The 26,585-nt window shown below is 43.8% G+C and overlaps 1 protein-coding gene across 2 annotated transcripts in view; it reads left to right on the forward strand.

The window, feature by feature from the left end:
• LOC139227764 (lysine-specific demethylase 5B-like) overlaps positions 1-26,585 on the forward strand; it is a 202,829-nt gene that overhangs the window by 71,935 nt on the left and 104,309 nt on the right. For both annotated transcript variants that reach the window (XM_070858770.1, XM_070858771.1), the window contains exons 12-13: positions 21,084-21,265; positions 25,782-25,944. In XM_070858770.1, coding sequence (XP_070714871.1) covers positions 21,084-21,265; positions 25,782-25,944 — 345 coding nt within the window. The remainder of the gene's footprint in view (positions 1-21,083; positions 21,266-25,781; positions 25,945-26,585) is intronic.

Genomic DNA, 26,585 nt, shown 5'->3' on the forward strand with positions numbered 1-26,585 from the left:
TGAACTTTAGCCTTGACTCAGTGGCTGCACTCGTGACTCAGGAGTCTGAAGGTTGTGGTCCAATCCCACTTGAGAGTTGAGTAGATAATTTGGATTGACATTGAGATGCCGTCTTTCAGATGAGATGTTAAACCGAGGCCATCTTAGCTAGATGTAAAAGATCCCATGGTACTATTAGAAGAGCAGGGGCGTTCTCCTGATGTTCTGGCCAACATTTATCCCTCAACCAACACCACTAAAACAGATTCACTTTTATCTCATTGCTGTTTGTGGGACCTTGCTGTGTGCAAATTGGCTGCCGCATACTTCAAAATAATTAATTGACTATGAAACACTTTGGGATACTCTGAGGATGTGAAGGGCACAAAATAAATGCAAGTTACATAGAATTAAATAGAACATACAGCACACAAACAAGCCATTCAGCCCAACTAGTCTGTTGTGTTTACATTTCACTATTTTTCTCCTATTCCATCTGCATCATAATCAGCCTTTCAGCGTGTCTTTCTATTCCCTTTTCTCTCATGTACTCGTCCAGTTTCCTTTTGAAAACATCTAAGCTGTTTGCCTCAACTTGTGGTAGCGAGTTCCACATTCTAACCACTCTGAGTAAAGAAATTTCTCCTTATTTCCCTATTGGATTTAATTTGTAACTATCTTGCATTTATGGCCCCCAGTTTTGGATTCGCCCACATGTCGAGGAACCAGCTTAGAGGGCTGGCCATCCTAGACTGGGTGATGTATAATGAGAAAGGACTAATTAGCAATCTTGTGCGAGGCCCCTTGGGGAAGAGTGAATAATATAGTAGAATTCTTTATTAAGATGGAGAGTGACCATAGTTAATTCAGAGACTAGAGTCCTGAACTTGGGGAAAGGTAACTTCGATGATATGAGGCGTGAATTGGCTAGAATAGACTGGCGAACGATACTTAAAGGGTTGACAGTGGATAGACAATGGCAATCATTTAAAGATCACATGGATGAACTTCAACAATTATACATCCCTGTCTAGGGTAAAAATAAAACTGGGAAGATGGCTAACTAGGGAAATTAAGGGATAGTGTTAAATCCAAGGAATAGGCATATAGCTTGGCCAGAAAAAGTAGCAAACCTGAGGACTGGGAGAAATTTAGAATTCAGCAGAGGAGGACAAAGGGTTTAATTAGGAGGGGGGAAATAGAGTACGAGAGGAAGCTTGCAGGGAATATAAAAACTGACTGCAAACGCTTCTATAGATATGTGAAGAGAAAATGATTAGTGAAGACAAATGTAGGTCCCTTGCAGTCAGAATTAAGTGAATTTATAATGGGGAACAAAGAAAGGCAGACCAATTGAACAAATACTTTGGTTCTGTCTTCACAAAGGAAGACACAAATAACCTTCCGGAAATACCCGGGGACCGAGGGTCGAGTGAGCAGGAGGAACTGAAGGAAATCCTTATTAGTCAGGAAATTGTGTTAGGGAAGTTGATGGGATTGAAGGCCGATAAATCCCCAGGGCAGGATAGTCTGCATCCCAGAGTACTTAAGGAAGTGGCCTTAGAAATAGTGGATGCATTGGTGATTATTTTCCAGCAGTCTATCGACTCTGGATCAGGTCCTATGGACTGGAGGGTAGCTAATGTAACACAACTTTTTAAGAAAGCAGGGAGAGAGAAAACTGAGAATTATAGACCGGTTAGCCTGACATCAGTAGTGGGGAAAATGTTGGAATCCATTATTAAGGATGAAATAGCAGCGCATTTGGAAAGCAGTGACAGGATCGGTCCAGGTCAGCATGGATTTATGAAGGGGAAATCATGCTTGACAAATCTAGAATTTTTTGAGGATGTAACTAGTCGAGTGGAAAGGGGAGAACCAGTGGATGTGGTGTATTTGAACTTTCAAAAGGCTTTTGACAAGGTCCCACCCAAGAGATTGGTGTGCAAAATAAAAGCACATGGCATTGGGGGTAATGTATTGATGTGAATAGAGAAATGGTTGGCAGACAGGAAGCAGAGAGTCTGGATAAATGGGTCCTTTTCAGAATGGCAGGCAGTGACTAGTGGAGTGCCGCAGGGCTCAGTGCTGGGACCCCAGCTATTTACAATATACATCAATGATTTGGATGAAGAACTTGAGTGTAATATCTCCAAGTTTGCAGATGACACGAAGCTGGGTGGCGGTGTGAGCTGTGAGGAGGACGCTAAGAGACTGCAGGGTGACTTGGACAGGACAGGTGAGGTGAGTGGGCAAATGCATGGCAGATGCAGTATAATGTGGATAAATGTGAGGTTATCCACTTTGGTGGCAAAAACACAAAGGCAGAATATTATCTGAATGGCGGCAAATTAGGAAAAGGGGAGGTGCAACGAGACCTGGGTGTCATGGTACATCAGTCATTGAAAGTTGGCATGCAGGTACAGCAGGCGGTGAAGAAGGCAAATGGCATGTTGGCATTCATAGCTAGGGAATTTGAGTATAGGAGCAGGGAGGTCTTACTGCAGTTATACAGGGCCTTGGTGAGGCCTCACCTGCAATATTGTGTTCAGTTTTGGTCTCCTAATCTGAGGAAGGACGTTCTTGCTATTGAGGGAGTGCAGCGAAGGTTCACCAGACTGATTCCCGGGATGGCAGGACTGACATATGTGGAGAGACTGGATCGACTGGGCCTGAATTCACTGGAGTTTAGAAGGATGAGAGGGGATCTCATAGAAACAGATAAAATTATGATAGGACTGGACCGGTTAGATGCAGGAAAAATATTCTCGATGTTGGGGAAGCCAGAACCAGGGGACACAGTCTAAGGATAAGGGGTAAGCCATTTAGGACCGAGATGAGGAGGAACTTCTTCACTCAGAGAGTTGTTAACCTGTGGAATTCTCTACTGTTAGATCTCTTAATTTCCAATGAAATACGAACTCCGATTGTAGTTTTAACTGCTTTATTTTTGGCAGACAGCAGTAAAAAGTTCTTGGCTTTAAGCCAGGTCTTTGTCCTTCTGGGACCACATGGTCAAAATGGCTGTACTTATACCTGGATCAATTTACAGAAAAGAACTCGCCGCCTTTGACCTTATTGGCTCAATTAATAGTCTTTTAACCTTTTAATTGGCTCGCTACCCAAGGGCCGAAAATGTCAAGTTGATTGATGACTTAATGCAATGTGGCCTGTGTTTTCACAACCTGTCTAACTGCAGCCTGGCTGCAGAGTTTGAATTCTCTTATCAATCCCCCCTTTGATTCTTTCACAAACTGAATCATAAAACTTCAGGTATCACTGGTTAAACATTCTACAAAATAATTTCATACATGTTAATAGAGTTTCCTTCTAAAATTTGTTGGTGTGTTTCGCCACATGTCCGGACTAGTAGCTTCCACACAAATTTACACCAACCCGAGTTCCATCGTGGCCACAATGGAAGTCTGGTTTTAGTAGGTTAATTAACCTTATTCCAATTTAATCCAAATCAATATCTTAGTTCAACCAGTAAACAACCTTCCCTTAAGCATAACATACTCCTGTGCCACGTACAGACGGTCTGCTGGCACCTGCAAGGTGTCTCACCTGCGGGACAGCAGCTACAGCCGCCTGGTCGCAACAACATTTAATCAACATAAACAAACAATATAAAAGTAAAATAATTACAACAAATAGAATTAAACCTTCCACCAATGAAGTTCCTATTGAACCTAGCCATTTAGTGGCTCCGCTCCACAAAGTGAATGATGGGGGTTGCTTAAGTTTTTCTACCTCCTTTTGGATATGCTCCGCTAAGTGGGTAATTTCTTCGGAGCTATCTGGGATATATGTGCAACACTCAGTTCCGAGTAGGGTGCAAGTACCTCCCTTTTCAGCCAGGATGTAATCAAGGGCCAGTCTATTCTGTAGGGCTACTGTGCGGATTGCTACCATTTCTGCATTGATTTTAATTAGGGCCTCTGAGGTATCATTGGCTACTCGTTCCACAACGGATGCCATGTTAATGGATTCCCTTGCCAGTTTGGCGATCCCATACCCAGGGATCAGAATGGCAAAGAACACCTCTGTTTCTGTGATAGCTCTCTTCGGACGGTGTAAATGTTCCGACAGTGACTTTATATGATACATATAAGGCACAATGTAGGCTAAATAGCAGGATCCTGTCCAATTCTGGGGCAACCAAGGTTAGGCCTTGTGGCCACAAACCCAACAACTAGAAATATTACCTTGTTTGGCATAAATGTATGACATATATAAAAAGGTATTTACATGTAATTCCCTTGCTACCCTACTATTTCCCTTTGGTGCAGAGGGTCGGCTAGTAAGAAGTAGGCCTATGCCTAGAATACCTACAATCAATAATACAGTAAATTTATACATTTTCGCAAAAAGTAATTGTCCTTATTAGATTTCAGCTTCAGTTACGGGTGCTCGTTTAACGTGTGAAGCGTGGATCCAGGCTTTCTTTCCTTGGACTTTAACAGCTGCCTGGGTGGTCAATAACACTTGATAAGGTCCCTCCCACTTGGCACCCAAAGGTTCTTTATGCAACTTTTTCACATACACCCAGACTCCCGGGATGATGTCGTGTCCTCCTTCGGGTGGATTACCCCAAGCTGCCGATACCTGTCGGGAAACAGAACCAATAGCATTGGTTAAGTTCTGACAGTATGATCACAAAGTGTCACTCATTAAGTGAACATCAGCTTTCTGTAAATCGATAGTTCCTGGCAGCGACATGGGTCTTCCTGTTATAATTTCAAATGGGCTTAGACCTGTAGTTCTGTTCGGGGTTGCCCTAATGCTACATAGCACTATTGGTAGTGCCTGGGGCCATGGTGTTCCTTCTTGGTGATATTTGGCAAGCTGTTGTTTCAGAGTTCGATTCATTCGTTCTACTTGTCCTGATGATTATGAATGATAAGGACAGTGTAAATCCCACGTAATGTTCAGTAACCTACAGACTTCTTGGCAGACAGCACCTGTGAAGTGTGTTCCCTGATCTGAGTCAATGCTACTTGGGACTCCCCATCAGGGAATGTAATGACTGCTTTCAATCTGCACATCTGTGTTGGTTCTTCTGGAGGAATGCGTTGTGAGGCGGCATCTTTAGCTGCCTAGTCGGCTAGGGCATTTCCCTGTGCTTCTGTGGTATTTTCCTTGGTATGGGCCTTACACTTCAGGATGGACACTTCCTGAGGTAATTGTATGGCCTCCAGTAAGTCTCGGACTTCTTTTCCATTTCGGATAGGTGTACCAGCAGCAGTGAGGAATCCTCTTTTACGTCATAACAGACCAAAGTCGTGAGCGACTCCAAAAGCATAACGCGAATCTGTGTAGACATTAGCTGTCTGTCCTTCTACTATTCGACATGCTTCTGACAGGGCCCGTAACTCGGCCTGTTGTGCTGACGTTCCTGAGGATAAACATCCTTTTGCCATTACCTCATATAAGGTTGTAACTGCCCATCCTGCTTTTCTGGTACCATTTTCAACAAAGGAGGAACCATCTGTAAACAGGATGAGGTCTGGGTTGTGCAGAGGCTCATCTGCTGCTAAGGCTGCTTCTTCTGTTTCTTTTAAAATCTCCACGCAGTCATGCTCTTCACATTCTCCCCCCCTCTTGCTCCCTCGATTCTGACATCGGGAGCATAGTTGCGGGATTAACCGGGCTGGCCCGGACGATATGGAGATTAGGAGCTTCCAAAACTGCTGTCCAGCGGGTCCATCGAGCTGCCGTCACCTGAGACATTCTATTCATAGACAGCAAAGCGTGTACGGTGTGGGGACACTTGACAATCAGCTTTTGGTCGAGGACTCGACCCGCAGTGGTCATTACCGCTCGACCTGTAGCTTCCATGGCCCTTAAGCAACTTCCCCATCCGAGGGCTACCGCATCTAGTTTTGCCGAATAATAGCCAATAGGTCTTTGCCAATCCCCATGTTCTTCTGTCAGTATAGCTGTCATATATCCTTCTTTCTCATGGACAAACAGGGTAAATGGCTTACCACTGTCGGGGATTCCCAGAGCCGGTGCCGAACACAAAGCCTTTTTCAAACTCAGAAAGGCCTCTTGCTGTTCTTTAGTGAGGGTGATGGCTTCTTTAGAGGCACGTTTCCCCTTTAAAATATTATTCAATGGCTGAGCAAGCTGTGTGAAGGAGTCAATCCAATTTCTGTTAAAGTTACACAATCCCAAAAAAGACCTTAGTTCCTGAATAGTGGTGGGTTTTTTAGCAGCCCGAATGGCTGCAGTTCTATCCTGGGTAAGTTCTCTCTTTCCTTGTGAAATCTTTTGTCCCAGGTATACAACCTCTTCTTGGGATATTTGTGCTTTGTCGATGCTGGCTTTATGTCCTTTCAGCCGAAGGTGATCCAGCAAAGCTTGTAAATCTTGTTCATGCTGTTCTTCCGTGTTTGAAGCTAGCAGGATATTGTCTACATATTGGATGACTGTGGATGACAGGGGAGGTAATTCTCGCAAATGGCTTTGTAAAGCCATGTGGAATACCGTAGGGCTGTTGTGGAAACCCTGCGGTAACCGGGTCCAAGTATACTGTTGTCCTTGGACTGTGAAAGCAAACCACTGTCGAACCTCCGGTGCCAGAGGCACCGACCAAAATCCGTTGGCCATATAAATATTTATGTTCCGGTTTGAGGGCATTAAAAATGATGGAGGGATCTGCGACCAAAGGAGCTTTTTGATCAATACACTGGTTAGCTTTCCTATAATCGACAGTCAAACGCCAAGTCTCATTAGATTTCTGTACCGGCCACACAGGGCTATTGGAGGGGCTATGCGTTTTAATAAGCACCCCTTGTTTCTCCAATTGCTGAATAACCGGTAAGATTCCCGCGATGGCAGTTGGACTGATAGAAACATAGAAAATAGGTGCAGGAGCAGGCCATTCAGCCCTTCTAGCCTGCACCGCCATTCAATGAGTTCATGGCTGAACATGAAACTTCAGTACCCCCTTCCTGCTTTCTCGCCATAACCCTTGATCCCCCGAGTAGTAAGGACTTCATCTAACTCCCTTTTGAATATATTTAGTGAATTGGCCTCAACTACTTTCTGTGGTAGAGAATTCCACAGGTTCACCACTCTCTGGGTGAAGAAGTTTCTCCTCATCTCGGTCCTAAATGGCTTACCCCTTATCCTCAGACTGTGACCCCTGGTTCTGGACTTCCCCAACATTGGGAACATTCTTTCTGCATCTAACCTGTCTAAACCCGTCAGAATTTTAAACGTTTCTATGAGGTCCCCTCTCATTCTTCTGAACTCCAGTGAATACAAGCCCAGTTGATCCAATCTTTCTTGATAGGTCAGTCCCGCCATCCCGGGAATCAGTCTGGTGAACCTTCGCTGCACTCCCTCAATAGCAAGAATGTCCTTCCTCAAGTTAGGAGACCAAAACTGTACACAATACTCCAGGTGTGGCCTCACCAAGGTCCTGTACAACTGTAGCAACACCTCCCTGCCCCTGTATTCAAATCCCCTCGCTATGAAGGCCAACATGCCATTTGCTTTCTTAACCGCCTGCTGTACCTGCATGCCAACCTTCAATGACTGATGTACCATGACACCCAGGTCTCGTTGCACCTTCCCTTTTCCTAATCTGTCACCATTCAGATAATAGTCTGTCTCTCTGTTTTTACCACCAAAGTGGATAACCTCACATTTATCCACATTATACTTCATCTGCCATGCATTTGCCCACTCACCTAACCTATCCAAGACACTCTGCAGCCTAATAGCATCCTCCTCGCAGCTCACACTGCCACCCAACTTAGTATCATCCGCAAATTTGGAGATACTGCATTTAATCCCCTCGTCTAAATCATTAATGTACAATGTAAACAGCTGGGGCCCCAGCACAGAACCTTGCGGCACTCCACTAGTCACTGCCTGCCATTCTGAAAAGTACCCGTTTACTCCTACTCTTTGCTTCCTGTCTGACAACCAGCTCTCAATCCACGTCAGCACACTACCCCCAATCCCATGTGCTTTAACTTTGCACATTAATCTCTTGTGTGGGACCTTGTCGAAAGCCTTCTGAAAGTCCAAATATACCACATCAACTGGTTCTCCTTTGTCCACTTTACTGGAAACATCCTCAAAAAATTCCAGAAGATTTGGGATACTGTTTAGTGCATGGAGGCTTGGTCCCTGTCAATGACGCAGGCTCCATTTGGAGTAGGCCACAATTGTTCTTATCTTTAGCCCATATCGGATGTTCCTTCAATTCTTCTTTCTTCAAAGTTCTAATTGACCATGTCACCCGACCATCCTCGAAATGCAACGATGAATCTACTTGGATTAGAACGTCCATTCCCAAAAGGGGTTGATCTACTGGGCCTATCCAGACCGGCGTGGTTAGTTCATGTGGACCCAGCCCTATAAGTACCGGTGTTGTCCTTCTAATTTCCATTTTATGGCCCCCAACTCCATAGGCTGTACGTGCCCTCCCATCCAACGGCAAAAAGTCTCCATATTGTAGGGGTAAGCATGTTAATTCCGCCCCTGTGTCTAAAACACAGTCCACATCCTTATCGCCCACCCTCACAGTTATATATAGCCCATCTCCCCTTTGTTGTATTAGTGCGAGGAGGGGGGCCGGGGTGGGCTATCCCAAGTAACTCCTTCTGTTGTTGTATTGTCAGTCGCTTAAATGCTTCTATGAGGTCGTTATCTTGTGACAAGCCTGGTTTGTTGGCTGAATTGTATCCCTGGCTGCGTCCTCTTCCCCAGCCACGACCTTTCTGTTTTGCCCTGCACCTCTTGGCCCAGTGACCTTCTTTCCCACAATAATGACATTTTCCGGGTAATTTTCCTAATAACTGTTTATCGGAATCCTGGGATTTCCATCCCATAGCCTGTACAGCTCGGACTTTAGCTCACATATCCCGATCTAATTGGTTACATCGATCCACCAATGCTGCAAAGGTAGTTCCTCTACCTTCCCAGTCCGGTAACACTACCTTAAGCATTTTGGACAGTTCTGGCTTTAGACCTGCCACGAAAGCTGCTTTCAGGGGTCCAAACACTTGTTCATCCATTTCCTCATCCGTATTATTCATACCCGAATGTTCTAGCCACGTGCATCTAAACCGCTCGTCATACTCCAGGACCTCCTCTGTTCCTTTCTGTTGGCAGGCTGCAATTTTTCCCCAGTCTGTCTTATCTGGACTGAAGGCTTGCAGCCAGTGTTTAATCGCCTCCCATCATACATCTAAATCTTGCTCACCCTGCCCCAAAGCTTCTTCTACCTTGTCGTGCAATTTTCTTCCCTGTGTTTTTGGCACCATTATGGTCAAAATTTGCACTCCGTCCCAGGGATGAAGTTGATATATATTTCTTAAGCGGTCCAGTTGGTCCTATGTTTTTACTTCCCCTTTCTTTGGATTGGGCAATTCCTTGGACCATTTATCAATTTTCTCTGGGTCTGACGGATCATGAATTAAGTATTTTTCATACAGCCTTTTCTTCGTTTCTTTGGTTCAGCCCTCATCCGCAGTCTCTTCTGATTTGACTACAACTCGTCTTTTTTTAAACGGGGCAAAGCGCACCCCTAATTCGTCATCCTCCGACCCTGTATCGTCGGAGGATTCAGAATTCGTGTCTATTCCTCGGTCGTGTCTTCGGGTTTGCGCTTTTAATTTATCCAAACATGGGTACCCTGGGAATTGATCAATACATTTTCCTTTTCCTATTACTGTCTCTTGACCTAATGATTTTTTCCATTCTTTAATTTCACCTTTAAGATCTTTAACTTCCGCTTCCAGCTTTTCAAGTTCAAGCTTTTTCTGTCGCAGCTGCGCACAAACTGCTTGCAATTGATCCTTTGTACTGGTCAGTTCTCGATCATGTTGGGAACGCATTATAATTTCATTCCGGTTTTGGATCTTTCCCATAACCGCTAGGGACCATCTGGTTCGCTCTTTATTTTTCATACGGGTCGTTTTTCCCCAGACCCTTTTAATCTCGTCTAAGGACCATTGTCCTTTGGAGGTTCCGTACTTTTGTTCGATCTTGATATAGGTTTTAGATAAAAATGAATTGTTGCTCTATGTATTCTTTCAACTGTTCGAGAATTAAATCTAGCGAAACTTCAGGTGGTGCTTGCCCACCTTTAACAGTTGTCGGCAATTCTTCGCTCTTATCTCCTGCTGCCATAATTTCTTTACTGGGGTCTCGAGTCGCAGACTTTCTAGCCGATCAATAGGTCGGTGATTAATTAACTAACACACCACCAAAGTTTTGACGTCGGTGGGACCTTGAGCCGACTACCAACCGGAGGGTTCGCAAACCGGAGGCTTTCGGAATTGCGTAGAAGGAGAGGCGAATTTGACCGAGGACTTTTTTTAAAAGAGGTGTCCTTACCTCAGTATGTATGTCCGATGTCCAAAATTCAGTTTCTTTCCTCAGCGATCCTGTTCGTGACGCCAAAATTGTTAGATCTCTTAATTTCCAATGAAATACGAACTCCGATTGTAGTTTTAACTGCATTATTTTTGGCAGACAGCAGTAAAAAGTTCTTGGCTTTAAGCCAGGTCTTTGTCCTTCTGGGACCACATGGTCAAAATGGCTGTACTTATACCTGGATCAATTTACAGAAAAGAACTCGCCGCCTTTGACCTTATTGGCACAATTAATAGTCTTTTAACCTATTAATTGGCTCGCTACCCAAGGTCCGAAAATGTCAAGTTGATTGATGACTTAATGCAATGTGGCCTGTGTTTTCACAACCTGTCTAAATGCAGCCTGGCTGCAGAGCTTGAATTCTCTATCATCTACCGCAGAGAGTTGTTGATGCCAGTTCGTTGGATGTATTCAAGAGGGAGTTAGATATGGCCCTTACGAGATCAAGGGGTATGGAGAGAAAGCAGCAAAGTGGTACTGAGGTGATGATCAGCCATGCTCTTATTGAATGGTGGTGCAGGCTTGAAGGGCCAAATGGCCTACTTCTGCACCTAGTTTCTATGGCCCCAAGTTTCCACATGATTTGCTCCTGATTTTTAGGAGCAACTGGTGTATAACAGAGTATCTTAGAAATCGGAATTCTCCACATTTAGTTTGCTCCAGTTCTAGTCAGTTAGAACAGTTTCACTTTGGAACAGAATTTTTTTTTCAAAAGGGGGCGTGTCCGGCCAGTTACGCCTGATTTCAAAGTTTCGTGAGTGAAAACTTACTCCAAACTAACTTAGAATGGAGTAAGTGAAGATTTTTGTACGCTCGAAAAAACCTTGTCTACACTTTAGAAAATCAGGCGTAGGTTACAAATCAGGCGTAGGGAATGGTGGGGGAGGGGGTGTTTAAAGGGAAGTTTACAAACATTAAACACTTCAGTTTTACAAACAAAGAGCCATCATCAATAATAAATGATAAATACATCAATAAATCAACCAATAAATCAATCAAAAAAAATTAATAAGAATTAAAAAAAAAAATTAATAAATAAAACATTTTCTACTTACCGACTGCACTACCGGGAGCCCTCCAACAGCGTGCTGGCATGCCCCCCTCAGTGTGTCTCTGTCAGTGTCTCTATCTCTCTGTCTGTCTGTGTGTCTCTCATTCTCTGTGTCTGTGTTTCTGACAGCGAGGGGAGGGGGAGGAGGGGGGGTAGAGAGAGAGGGGGAGGGATGGGGGGGGTAAAGGAGATTGGGGGGGAAGGGCATTGGGGGGTGGGGTGGGGAAGGAGAAGGGGGAGGGAGGCTGAACGGCCGGGCCCGAGACTTCGGGCAGGGCCTGTCCCCAGCACCAGATATACAGGTAAGTGGCGTTGGGTCGGGGGGGTGGTGGGAGGGAGGGAGGTCGGTCGGTTCGGGTCGGGGGGAGGGAGGGAGAGGGAGGTCAGGTCGGATCCAGTCCGGAGGCGGGGGGGGGGAGCGGGTGTCGGGTCCGGTCCAGGGAGCGGGTGTCCGGTCCGGGGGAGGGGGTGGGGCGGGTGTCGGGTCCGGTCCGGGGGCGGGGGACGGGTGTCGGGTCCGGGGGGAGCGGGTGTCGGGTCCGGTCGGGGGTGGGGGGGGGGGTAGCGGGTGTTGGGTCCGGTCCAGGGGCGGGGTGGGCCCCTCCCACACAGTTTCGGGCGCCTGGAGCTTACTGCACTTGCGTGCCCACTGTAGCGCGCATGTGCAGAGGTCCCGGCACTGTTTTCAGTGCAGGGACCTGGCTCCGCCCCCTACAGCTCCCGCTGCACTGCGCTGAGGGCCAGAGGACCTGCGGGGAGGTGGAGAATACGGAGGTTTTTTTTAGGCGCACTTTGTGGCGCGAAAAACGGGCGTCCAGGTCAGGACTGCGCCGTTCTCGGCACGGCTCGAAACTTGGGCCCTATGTTTCTTTCCACATTTATCCTGTCTAACCCATTCATAATTTTAAAGATCTCTATCGGGTCACGTCTAAGTTTTTTTTTCTAACGAGAAAAGCCCCAAACTGTTACCCGATAGCTGTAATCTCTCAGTTCTGATACCGCCCTTGCAAATCTTTTTTGCACCTTCGCCAGTGCTTCTATACCTTTTTTGTAGTAAGGAACCCAAAACTGTGAGGCCTGGCTAGGGTCCGAAACACGTTTAACATAACTTCTCTACTTTTGAATTCTATACCCAGTCAAATACATCCCATTGCTTTGTTAACATTTTTAATTGCTTTTCTAACCAGCACTGCTACTTTTAACCTGTTCACCTGTATTCCTAGATCCCTTTGCTCTTCTACCCCATTCACTTCCTTATTTTCGAAGTGTAGGTGATGTTTCTATTTTTCCTACCAAATGCATTACCTCACATTTATCCATGTTCAAGTTCATTTGTCACTTAATTGCCAAGTCTGCACATTTTCTAATGTCGTCTTGTCTTGTGTTGCATCCTTCCTTAGTGTTAGCTATAAACCCCTAGTTTAGTATGACAGGTACTTGCAAATTTTGATAATTTGGAACCAGTAACTATCAATTTATGAATAGCATTGGTCCCAGCACTGATCCTTTCTACCTTCCTCTAATCTGAATAACTACCCTTTACCCCTACTCTGCTTTCCATTTTTTTGACAATTTGCTATCCATTCAGCTATTCATCCCCGACTCCACATGCCCTCGCCATTATCGTGAGTGTACTGTGTGGTACCTTATCGAAGGCCTTTTGAAAATCCAAGTATATGACATCGACTGCCTCACCCTTGTCTACTCATTCCATTACCTCTTCAAAAAATTCCATCAAGTTCTTTATTTTTCTTCTTTCTCTTTGTGTCTCAATTTCTATGTGCCCCCCTCTTAACCCCTTTTTGATGTCAAAATATAGGATGTATGAATGAAGTCCAGCAAGGGTTACTGTTTGGTGAAAGTACAGCAAAGTATAAAAGGAATTAGATAAAGTCTAGAAAGAAGGCAGTTAATGGGTGCTCCTCATCGAAGTCCATAAAATGTTAAATACAGATAAAGTAAACCTACAAAGTAAGGACAACAATGAAGATGAGTGAAAACTGAATTTAAAATGGATATTAGCCAGAACTTTGCTTACTGATAAAATTTGGAATAATCTGCCTGCTGTGATAGTAGTGACAAAACATTCAGAACTTGCAAAATAAATAGGTGGGAGAGTTAAAGAACTAGAAGCATAGACTTCAATGTGCTGAAGGTTTTTTTCTTGTATTCAAACTGTAAATTATTGCAGTAAATATTGTGCACCTTTGTATAGTGTTTGTATGCTACAGATAAAGACAGGTGTTGTATGTGCAACTGTCGGAGTTTTCAAACATATATTTTAGCATGTACTGATCTTAATAGTATGCAACTTAATTCTATTCCGCGTGCTGGCTGCCAAACTTTGGAAGATCACATCACTTGAAGGTTCCTTCAGGGGTGGTCTTTGGATTGGGAACTTTGGCAACCACAAAAGGACCAGACGTTGGCGTTGGAACCAACGTATAAAGGTCTTCAGAGGACCCCAATTCTAAATGGCAAAATCCTGGAGCTGTAAGAGTGATGGTGGCTGATTTCATACCAGTCTGGTGAGCAGATTGATTGGAGAGCTAACCTGCTGTGCGAGCCCTACCCAACATAATTAAATTGTATTAGAAAAGTATAAATATAAGCAAAATGTTGCAAATACAGAAAATGCTAGAGACCCTCAGCATGTCAAAATTCATTTTATTTATGTATTTGGGGCTTTCCAGTCACAAATGGACATGGAAATCTTAAGGAAGGTGAATTACATTTTCAAGAACAGATCATACTACCTGGTCTGGCTTACAAACCAGTCCAGTCCCATTTTAGATGGCGGACTCTTGATGCCCTTTGAAATGATTTAACAAGCTACAATCTCATAGTCCAATTGCGGCATGTTCGGTAATAAAAAAAAAAATCAGACGTGCCTATCGGCAATGACCAGGCATCATATTTGAATAAAATTAAGGCAATCTCAGCCTAGTCGACCCTGCAAAGTCATTCCTATTAACATCTGGAGTTTGCTCTGCAAGTTCGGAGAGCTGTCCCACATATTAGTTAAGCAATAGCTTGACCGAGATATCACCAAGTATGAATACCTTCCCAATGTCCCAAGCTCCGTCATCACTATCTCTAAGTATATTTTGTTCCAGGATGTAAAACATCACTTGGAGGAATCCCTGAGGAAAGCAAGGGCACAGAATATTTCCTGGGTGGACATCAGTATCCACCACCAAGAGTGGCTTGGTAATACCATTGCTGGCCAAGCCCATAAGAAGTTAGCTACCGTATTGGGTCTGCGTCCAGTGACAAAGGAAGCAACCAACTTGGCCTGGTCCTCACTAATCCTAACTGTTGCAGACACATCTGTCCATGATAACATTGTGACCATTGCATTGTCTTTTCAAGACAAATCCTCATCTCCATAGTGAAGATAACATGTAGTGTGACCACTATCATGCTAAAATGGACAGTCTAAGAACAGATCTAGCAGCCAAAAGCTGCGCATCCATGAGGCGCCATGGACTGCCAGCAGCAGAGTTATATATCCGAACAATCTGTAGCATTGGCCCAACACATCCCCGACTCTTTGATCACCATAAAGCCAGGAACCCAAACCTGGTACAATATAGAGTGTAGGAGGATGTGTCAGGAGTAGCACCAGACATACCTTAAAGGACTGCTGTCAATGAACTGGAAGTGGACTGCACGTGCACTCTGTCGGTTCATCACTGGAGCAGATTCGTTAAAAAAAATGTAAATGTCGGGAGGGAGCTGGGAAAAATGTCGGGAGGAAGTGGGCTGGTGAAGAAGCCGGAGCACTTCTCAGGTCCTGTCTGTTGTGGTGAACGTCATTTTTAAAATTTGGGACCTGCTTCTACATAACTTCCGGTACCTTCAGGATGCTTCCGGTTCATTGGAAGGAGTCTCTCTCTACCTTAAAATGAGGTACCAACCTGGTGTAACTGCTAATCGGCTACCAATAGCAACTAACAGGAGACAGAAGCTTCATGAACACATCTTCACACTGAGGACATCCTCTATTGTGTTGTGTGACACTATCACTGTGCTAAACGGGATAGACTCAGAACAGATCTAGCAGCTCAAAACTGGGCATTCATGAGGCACTGTGGGCTATCAGCAGCAGCAGCAGAATTCTAATCCACCATTCCATCACAATCTGTAACCTCATGGACTGGCATATCCTTAACTCTCCCATTTCCAGCAAGCCAGGGGATCAACCTTGGTTCACTGAAGTGTGTACAGGAGCAACAACAGGTGTACTTAATACTGAGGCACCAACCTGGTAAAGCTACAACACAGGACTACATGCATGCTAAACAGCAGAAGCAGCATGCTATAGACAGAGCTAAGCAATTCCACAACTAGCGGATCCGATCAAAGCTCTGCAGTCCTGCCACATCCAGTCGTGAATGGTAGTGGATAATTAAACAACTAACTGGAGGAGAAGGCACCATGAACATCCCGAACGTTAATGATGGCGGATCCCAGCACATGAGTGCATAAGACAAGGCTGAAGTGCCGAGTAAATGATCCACCTCGGCCTCCTCCTGAGATCTCCATCACAGAAGCCAGTCACCAGCCAATTTGATTCACTCCACATGATATCCAAAAACGGCTGAGCACACTGGATACAGCAAAGGATATGAGCCCTAACAACATCCCAGCTGTAATGTTGAAAACTTGTGCTCCAGAACTAGCCAAGCCTCTAACCAAGCTCTTCCAGTACAGCTTACAGCACTGGCATCTACCCAACAAAGTGGAATATTGCCCAGTTATGTCCTGTCCACAAAGCAGGACAAATTCAAACCGGCCAATAATCATCTCAATCATCAGCAAAGTGATGGAACGTGTCATCGACATTGCAATCGAGTGGCACTTACTTACCAATAACCTGCTCACTGATGCTCCGTTTGGTCCTGGTGGAACCCAATCAGCTTCAGACCTCATTACAGTCTTTGTCCAAACATGAACAAAAAAGCTGAATTCCAGAGGTGAGGTGAGAGTGACTGCCCTTGATGTCAAGGCAGCATTTGACCAAGTGTGGCATCGAGGTGCCCTAGCAAAATTGAACAATGGGGGAGAAATTCTCTACTGGAGTCATACCTCGCACAAAGGAAGATGGTTGTGGTTGTTGGTCAATCATCACAGCCCTAGGACATCGCCATAGGAGTTCCTCAAGGCAGTGTCCTCAGCCCAACTGACCTCATCATCAATGACCTTCCCTTCAGAAGGTCAGAAGTAGGGATGTCCGCTGATGACTGCAGTGTTCAATGCCATTCGCAACTCCTCGGATAATGACCTTGACAACATCCAGGCTTGGGCTGATAAGTGGCCAGTAACATTTTGCGCCACACGAGTCTAGCTGCCTCCCCATGACACTCAGTGGCATTGCCATTGTCTATTTCCCGACCATCACCATCCTGGGGTTCACTGTGGCCAGAAATTTAACTGGACCAGCCACATAAATACTGTGGCTACAAGAGCAGATCAGAGGCTGGGTATTCTGCGGCGAGTGACTCAACTCCTGACTCTCCCAAAGCCTTTCCACCATCTACAAGGCACAAATCAGGATTGTGATGGAATAGTCTCCACTTGCCTGATGAGTGAAGCTCCAACAACACTCAAGAAGCTCGACACCTACGAAGCTATGAAGGCCAACATACCATTTGCCGCCTTCACCGCCTGCTGTACGGCATGCTAGCTTTCAATGACTGATGTACCATGACACCCAGGTCTCGTTGCACCTCTCCTTTTCCTAATCTGCCGCCATTCAGATAATAATCTGCCTTTGTGTTTTTGTCACATTTATCCACATTATACTGCATCTGCCATGCATTTGCCCACTCACCTAACCTGTCCAAGTCACTCTTAGCATCCTCCTCACAGTTCACACCGCCACCCAGCTTAGTGTCATCTGCAAACTTGAAGATATTACACTCAATTCCTTCATCTAAATTCATTAAGGTATAATGTAAATAGCTCGGGTCCCAGCACTGAGCCCTGCGGCACCCCACTAGTCACTGCCTGCCATTCTGAAAAAGGACCCGTTTATCCCGACTCTCTGCTTCCTGTCTGCCAACATTTCTCTATCCACGTCCGTACATTACCCCCAATCCCATGTGCTTTAATTTTTCACACCAATCATGAGTAAAATGATGGAAGGATTCATGAACAGTGCCATCAAGCATCACCTATTCGCCAAGAGCCTTCTCATCACTCTACGTGGGTTTTGCTGGAAGCACTCTCTTCCAGACCTCCTCACAACCGTGATCCAGACATGGGACTCAATTTTCCCCAGAGCTTTTTTTTGGGGCCCAAGTACGCCCAAAAAAAATGTTCTAAGTTTACCCGTTTGATTTCTTCATTTTGGCGCAGCCTAACCGGTCCTTTAGTTTTGGGGGTGGAGCCTTTGATCTGCGCCAAAAAGATCGGGTTGCCACGGTAACCAGGGACACAATGCAGGCTGAGGCTGCAAAGTGAACCAACAAATTAAAATACATTTCAGCAACTTGCCTCCAATTATTAAAGTCGCCCCTACCCTGCCCATGCCCGCTCCTATCCTAGGCCGAAGGGTCTCCCGGTCCACTCCCTGACCGAGTGACCTGCTAGTCTGCTCTACCGCTCCTAGCCCTGGCCGAAGGGCCTCCCGGTCCGCTTCCCCCCCCCCCCCCCATCCCTAGCCCCGAGTGCCTTGCCGGTCCTGCTCCCTGCCCCTAGCCATGGCCGAATGGCCTCCTCCCTCCCAGTACCTGCACCTAACTATACCTGAAAGGCTTTCTCCCCCTCTCCCCCACTCTCTCTTACCTCTCCTGCTGCTGCTACTGTCTGGGCATCTGCTGCACTTACCTGTGTCGATTTCCTTAACTCTCTGGAAGGTTTTTCTGCAGAGGCCACATACACTGGCCTAAGAAGAACTGGAGTAATTCTCAGTTGGCCAGAATTGGTGTGGGTGGCAGGTTACGCCCCCTTTGGCTAAAAAAAAACGTACTTAACAATATCGTAACTAAACTGAGTTACACTGGTGCAAATTGATCGGGGAAACTGTTTTTTTTAAACTTGGGTCAAAAAAAGTGGCCTGCTCAAAAAAAAAAGGCGGCAATCACTGGGGGAAATTGAGCCCATAGACACAGCAGCCGAATGCCAGAGAAGAGGATCGATGAGCATAGCTACCATTTCCCTAGGCTTGTATTCCTTGAGTACACAAGATTAAGGAATGATCTAATTGAGGTATTTAAGATGATTATAGGATTTGTTTGGGTCAATAAAGAGAAACTATTTCCTCTAGTGGGGAGTCCAGTGCAAGGAGGCATAACCTTAAAATTAGAGCAACAAATCTGAAGTATTACACATGGTGGAATAAATATGGGGCATAAATATACAATCAATGGAATTCAGTTAGCACGGGGAAACTTTGTAAGCTGCATGCTTGAGCCAACAACTTCTAACTCAGATGGAAGGGGTTATTAATGGAACCATACTGATGCTTGTAATACTGCTTTCAATTTAAATGGCATAACAAAAAAGGTTGCAGAAAAGAACAAGACTGCCAAGTATAAAGGAGATGAACTAGAGGGGTAGAGAAATTTATGCTTTGCAGCCTAGAAAGAAGTTGGCAAAAGGGGACTGAACTATATTAAGTATATAAAATAAATTAAGATAGGCAAACCAAAGTATACTAAGAAAGTAGGACCACGGATAAAATACAACTTAGCAAAGTAAATTACAAACTGGCTGATATGGGGAAGAGAGTGCAGGGGGGATCTAGGGGTGAGCTTCCCTGGGCTGAATGGCCAATCCTCATTTCTCATTTATGTTTATATTGCCATCAACATTTGGAATTACTTTATAAAGTCTTCAAATGCCCTCCTCTAGCAGACTTTGTAAACACTTTGTAGGTTACACCGAAGATATTAACTGAGTTGGGATTGGATTCTGCAGATCTAAATGAAGACTGCTCATGGCAATGGCCAATTTTGTTGAGTTTATTTTTGACAGTGTCAGCTGTGGCTCAGTGGGTAGCACACTCGCCTCTGAGTTGTGAGTTCAAGTCCCACTCCAGTGACTTGAGTATATAAATCTAGGTTGACACTCCAGTGAAGTGCTGAGGGGGGTGCTGCACTATCGGAGGTACCGTCTTTCAGATGAGACGTTAAACTGGGGGCCCCGTCTGCTCTCGGGTGGATGTAAAAGATCCGTTGGCATTATTTCGAAGAAGAGTAGGGGAGTAATCCCTGGCCAATATTTATCCCTCAATCAACATAACAAAAACAGATTATCTGGTTATTATCTCATTGCTGTTTGTGGGAGCTTGCTGTGTGCAAATTGGCTGCCACGTTTCCCACATTACAACAGTGACAACACTCCAAAAGTACTTCATTGGCTGTAAAATGCTTTGAGACTTCCGGTGGTCATGAAAGGCGCTATATAAATGCAAGCTTTTTTTCTTTCAATACATTCATTGAAAAGACTACTGCAGACACCAGAGAGACGCAAAATAACTTATACATTGAGTGAAATCCGGACACAATTTCCATATGAAACAGGTAAAGACCCTCTGGTCCATCCAATTTGTCCCCCACAGTTCGATACCTGTGTCTCAATATGCACACACTCTACACGATACCAACTTTAGAAAGTGATAAATAAATGATGGTAGATACTATGAACAGCTTTTGCGCTACTTTTGTATTATTGTGAGGGGTGGGGGGGGGGGGGCGCACCTGTATTTTTAACATTTACTATATTAAAGTGCTATCATCCTATCGACTGGAAAACATTTTAATCATCCACACAGAGCAGGGAACTACACCAAGTGTCCAAACTTAATGTTGGAAAAATACCGGTTTTCCCCCCCCCCCCCCACCATAATACAAAAGTAATGCAAAAGTTGTTCACAATTATCTACCAAAATTCATTCATCATTTTCTAAAGTTTCGGGTGGGGTAGAGTGTGCATATATTGAGACATAAGGTATCACAATTCTGTTGGACAAACTGGATGGACCAAAGGGTCTTTACCTGTTTAGTATGAAAATCTAGAGTCCAGATTTCACTCGGTGCACAAGTCATTTTGCGCCTGTCTGGTGTCTGCTGGTGCATTGTGACAAAATGTTAGAATTTTCCTAACAATCTTCCTTCTTGCAAGGAAGTAAATGAGGGGATCTTATCGGGGTATCTGGAATAGGAAGGTTTAATCCTGAATATTGTTTCAAGTTAAACCACATCTACAAGACAAGAGGACATGGGTACAAACTAATAAAAGGCAAGTTCAGAACTGGTCAGGATTATTGATTCCTAGAAAGGTCTTCCAGGTAAAATAGTGGAGACAAAAACATAGGTCGTTGAAAAGGCAATTGAATGCTGTGATGGGATTAATGGGTTCCAATGGAAGAATGAGGTAGATGGGCCACATGACTCCCTCATCTGGAATTTGTCTTTGATTGAGTTAATTGTTAAGGCTACAGTGAAATAATCTAGTCGTTGGATGTTGAAGAGGTTGAGTCTATATTCAAAGCTAAGAGCTAGTGGTGCTGATACTATGGTACATCCTATAGAACAGACATTACTGCAATAAGTCTGTGCAGTTCCAGAAAGTTGTGTTTTGAATTTAAATGTTATCACTGCAGTTCTGAAGTGTGGTGCATTTTTGTGTCCTTTACTTGCAGGAGTACTTTGACTCAGGATGGAATTTAAACAATATGCCTGTGCTGGAACCTTCGGTCCTGACACATGTCAGTGCAGATATCTGTGGGATGAAGTTGCCGTGGCTCTACGTGGGAATGTGCTTCTCCTCCTTCTGCTGGCACATTGAGGATCACTGGAGCTACTCAATCAATTATCTGCACTGGTGAGAGATAGTCACTAACATAAATAATCAAGGCTTTGGTCATTACAGCTCAACTTGTTTTCTAAGAAGAAATATGCGTAGTTACTGTAGCCTTGAAGAACTTGGATCTATGCACCTTGAGTGCTGTGCAGTAAAGTTTTGGTTACACTTGAACTCTAGAACAGAAGGTTTTTATCCAATTTTCAAGAATTAACTGACTATCAGGTGGAATGCAGAGTAACAGAATGCAGATTGCTCAGTGCTTGTTAGATACATTGATGGGGTTACATGTTGGCAGCGCCAAGACCTTCCTTCCCAAGAGACTCTGGGTGGAGCGTGAGGAGAATATTTTATTTAGATAGTTTAAGATTATTTTTAGCCTTTACCAAAACTATAATTTTATAATAAACATTCCAAACTATCTTATAGTACATACTTTATTGCAAAGTTCAGAAAATAGTTGTCAGATGCACCTGAGCATGCTGGGTAATGTTATGATGTCATCAACAGACCCACAGTATTTTTTTAAGGCAGCATTCAGCTGAAATGCTTAGGTGTGTAAATGGTGCTCACCAATGCATATTTCTATAAGTTGGGTATTGTAATGAATGAAGGGGATTTTTAAAAAGCATACCAAATCTGACAAAACAAAATAATGAAAAAGCAAAATACTGCGGTTGCTGAAAATCTGAAATAAAAACAGAAAATGCTGGAAATACTCAGCAGGTCAGGCAGCATCTGTGGAGAGAGAAACAGAGTTGACTTTTCAGGTCGATGACCGTTCGTCCGAACTGGAGAGATATAACTGGTTTTAAGCAAGTACAGAGGCTGAGAAAGGGGGAGGAGAGGAAAGAACAAAAAGGAAGGTCTGTGATAGGGTGGAAGGCAGGAGAGATTAAAAGACAAATTGAATGGTGACAGTGGCCAGGGAACAGTTTGCGGTGAGGTTCTAAGGCAATGGCTTTGGTTTTCCCAATTGGAGGAAATTTTTGCTCATCCAGTACTGGATGTCCGTCAAGCAGTCTGAGAACATGGAAGTAGTGGAGGGGTTGAGAGAAGTGGTGGTGTAGTAGAACTGTGTGTCGTCTGTTTTCATGTGAAACCTGACATGTTTTCGGAAGATGTTACTGAGGGGCAGTATGTAGAACTCCTTTATAATTTATTTGGACTTTGAGAAAGCTTTTGGCTAACTTCCATGTGAAAGCCTAAGAGCCAGAGGAATTTGGAATAGAACATGGGACTGAATAAGACATTATTTTTAAAAATTGAAAGCCAAGTATTCTTGAGTGTAATGCCAGACAGAGCTAGATGCTTTTGGATCTAGATACTAAGTGGTAACTTGAAAAATTTGCTGTCAACACTAAAATATGGAGAATGATGGAGACAGAGGACTAGGCTACAGATCTGCAGGATTTAGCTCAGTTTTGCAACTGCACAGACAAATGGCAAAGTTAATACTGATCGTACGTATTTAACATTGCTTGAAAAAGTATGCATAAGTTAGCACAGGGACACTTGGCAGAAATGGGAATGACCATATTTTTGTGCAGACCATGTCTGAGCATGTGACAAGGCAAATTATTTTTGAAAAACTAATAGACTGGTGAGATGCACAACTGGAACAGGAGTATACTACAAGTCTAGAGTGGTAAAGCTGAGGTTTTACCATGAGTCAGCTAGACCTCACCTGTGGCTTGTTGGGCTATAAAAGGAATGCATGCAATGGGAAAAATAGAGAAGGGTAACAGATCTTGTAGGAGAAGTAGCCTAATGATAATGCTAGTGTACCAGACCAAAGGTATGAGTTTAAATCTTACCATTCAAAAATCTGGTCACTTGTGGGCTGGCACCAGACAATGAGCATAACATCTGTGGATTATTGTTTTTAAAAAAAAAACTGTTCCTTCAAGGAAACAAACCTACAGCCACTACATGTCTGCCCTACATGTGACTCCAGTCCCACACTCTAGTTGACTCTTAATGCCATCAGGGCAACCAGGGATGGGCAATAAATACATTACCAGTGTTAGCCGCATCCCAAGAATTTTTAATAAGCTGAGGAAATACTGAAATCTACAAGATAGTGAGAAGCTGAGTAAATTCTCATGATGTAAAATTTTAATTGGTATACATTTAAGCAAGCCTCGAGTGTTACTACAAGGGTAGGAAAATGGGCGTAAAGGACATGAATTTAAATTTAGATAAATATTGGGGAGAGCTTCATTGGTGAGATAGAAAAATCCTTTGGGATGTTTAAAATGGAGCTGGATGCAGAGTGTTTGGGTAGTTAATGCTCCTGTGAAAGCTCAGAGTAAAGATTTTGTTTTACAGGCTTCATTAGAATACTGACGTGCAATTGTTGTGTGTTTACCATCAAAATTCCGAATCTCCCAAATTTGGCCAATCAGAACATGGTTTGTTTAAGCCATTTGAGAAGGAACCTGTAGGCAGTTTGCCTATCTTACCCCCTCAGCTGTAAGTTACATGAACCGAAGTAACAAATAAGAAAAACATGCTTGCTTTCAAGAAGTACCCTTTACACTAAAATAAGTGCAAAAAGTTTCCAATTGGTTTTACATGTGTAACCACAGTAATAGAATATAAACAAGTTCAACTTCACAAGTGCAGGCAATGAATGTCAGTTACTGAGGGTTGGCTTTCAGTGCGAGAGTTAGGGCACTGGAGGGATGGCTTTCAATGTGTGAATTGGGGGAATGGTGAAATAGGACTCAATGGGGGAGTTGGGGTACTTGAGGAATGGGCTTTGATAGATTGAATAATCTCTTATCCTGTTTAGCAGTTGTGGTCAAACTGCAGGATGGTACCTTGATGGACAGTCAAATTGGGTAGTGAATATTTTGTTATTGCAATTTGTGATTTAACCATTGATTGCTTACAGAATGTGATTGCTTATAATATAATTTTGCAACTTTCATTTGCACCATTTGATACCATAGGCTTGGCATTGAAAGCAAGGGCAGATTAAGTTTTGTGGTCTGTCGGTGACATCAGCTCTGGTTTGTGATGGTAGCAGCATGGTAGACCCGACTAAATAAATTAGAGTAAAATAATTTTTCTCAAATTTCTACATATTTACTTTAAGCATAATAATTATGGCAGCTGTTGTAGGTCACCCATAATTAAATAGTCATTTAGTCTGTCACCTTTAAACCTGTTTGTTCATTCTCTGCCCTTCATGCAATCATTCTTTCCAGTATGAGATATGGGAATAGCTAATGCCCTCCAGGACAGACTATGCCATCCATGTCCTCACTAGACAACTCTTGAGACCAGCTTGTAAAAATTCCACCTCTAAGGGATGTGGAGTGTAAGTGGTTACAAACGGGGTTTAAATCCAGTGTAACCACTTTGTAACCACCCGACTGGGTTCCTTTCGCAGGTGAGGAGCCATGAGGCCAATTGGTTGTGGCTTTGATCCTCTGTCTGTCTTGACCTGAAGCCATATAATGGGTAAAATTGTAGGGGTTAGTTTGCAGATCCAAAGCTGGTATAATTATAAACTAAAAATAATGCTGGAAATACACAGCAAAACAGTCCACAAAAGTAGAAAAATGACTGGTCAACATTTCAGACAGAAGCCTTTAGAACTGCAAGATAAATTGCTTGTATTAATTCAATCGGAAAAAGGGGAGAGGAAGAAAAACACATTCTGCAATTAGAGGAATTAGTGGGTTGAATGCCTTGCTTTAAAACAAGAACTGGTTTGCAGGTCATTCAGTCCATTAACCTCTGGAGTATCTGTTCTTCTCCTGTGTCCCCTTTTTGTGATTTTTTTTTTTTAATAACATGCTCGTTTATCTTTCAGTTTGTAGTTCTGAAGGGCTCGGCCCGAAACATCGCCTTATCATTTTTCTCTACAGATACTGACTACTGTGTATTGGCAGGTTTATTTGCTTTTAATTTGTACGATCTTGAGTTAGACTGGGTTCCCTCACTGTGTGTTGGGTTAGACTGGGTTTCCTCACTGTGTTGGGTTAGACTGGGTTCCCTCACTGTGTGTTGGGTTAGACTGGGTTCCCTCACTGTGTTGGGTTAGACTGGGTTCCCTCACTGTGTGTTGGGTTAGACTGGGTTCCCTCACTGTGTGTTGGGTTAGACTGGGTTCCCTCACTGTGTGTTGGGTTAGACTGGGTTCCCTCACTGTGTGTTGGGTTAGACTGGGTTCCCTCACTGTGTGTTGGGTTAGACTGGGTTCCCTCACTGTGTGTTGGGTTAGACTGGGTTCCCTCACTGTGTGTTGGGTTAGACTGGGTTCCCTCACTGTGTGTTGGGTTAGACTGGGTTCCCTCACTATGTTGGGCAACAAATGTAACTAGTGCTGTGCACACCAGATGTAAACTACACACTTAGTTGATCTTGCAAAATGATTTCATAAACCTACTGCCACCTATCAGTAATTTAATAACTACACTCCTGGTAGAGTTTACTTACATAGTTTTGATTAGTTTTCCATAAACAGTACAGTGCTTAATAATCTCAAGTTCATGGATTCTAACTTTCTTTTAAAACTAATTAGGGGAGAGCCTAAGACATGGTATGGAGCACCAGCATACGTGGCAGAACAGCTGGAGAGTGTTATGAAGAGACTGGCGCCTGAGCTGTTTGAATCCCAGCCTGACCTTCTGCATCAGCTGGTCACCATCATGAACCCTAACACTCTGATGGCTCACGGAGTGCCAGTACGTATTGCAGATCTCCTTGGAGCCCTGAGATCCTGATTTCAAACTTAGATTTTATATTTTAACGAGGGATTACCAGAGATGCACCTAGAATTGTCCATTTGATGACAAGCTTTAGAAATTAGGTGTAGAGTGTAGGTTTATTTTTCGGGGGGCGGTGCCGGGAAAGAGGATGTTTTTTAAAATAAAAACACGATTCTGTGAAGCCATGGTATTAGACAATCCCAGTAAAGTTAAGAGAAGTGAAGTAACATGGCAATATCTTGAGTGTTGTAGTGTACTAGATAGTTCAGTTGACTTTTACATCCATTGAATAACATCTATTGGGTAACTTTCACTGCAATACTTGCCGTACATAATCTATTCGGTGGCCAGAATAAATTCTGACTGACAAATTAAGTGTTTCTACATTGCTGGAGCATTTCTTCCTAGATTTACCAAGATATAGCTACTATTTGGGTTATTTACTGTGTCTGCTTTGTGTATTATGCTCTTCCTTCTCTTTCCACCACCTTGCCCAAAAAGATGGTTCCCCCTAACAGTAAAATTCTACGTTTATTCTTTGTAAAGAAATTTTCAATGTTTTAAATCGCCCTCAATGTGTGCCTAATATGCGACTACCCTAAACACACACATCAGCA

The sequence above is a fragment of the Pristiophorus japonicus genome, chromosome 17 (assembly GCF_044704955.1).
Source record: "Pristiophorus japonicus isolate sPriJap1 chromosome 17, sPriJap1.hap1, whole genome shotgun sequence".
In the NCBI taxonomy this organism is placed as follows: domain Eukaryota; kingdom Metazoa; phylum Chordata; class Chondrichthyes; family Pristiophoridae; genus Pristiophorus; species Pristiophorus japonicus.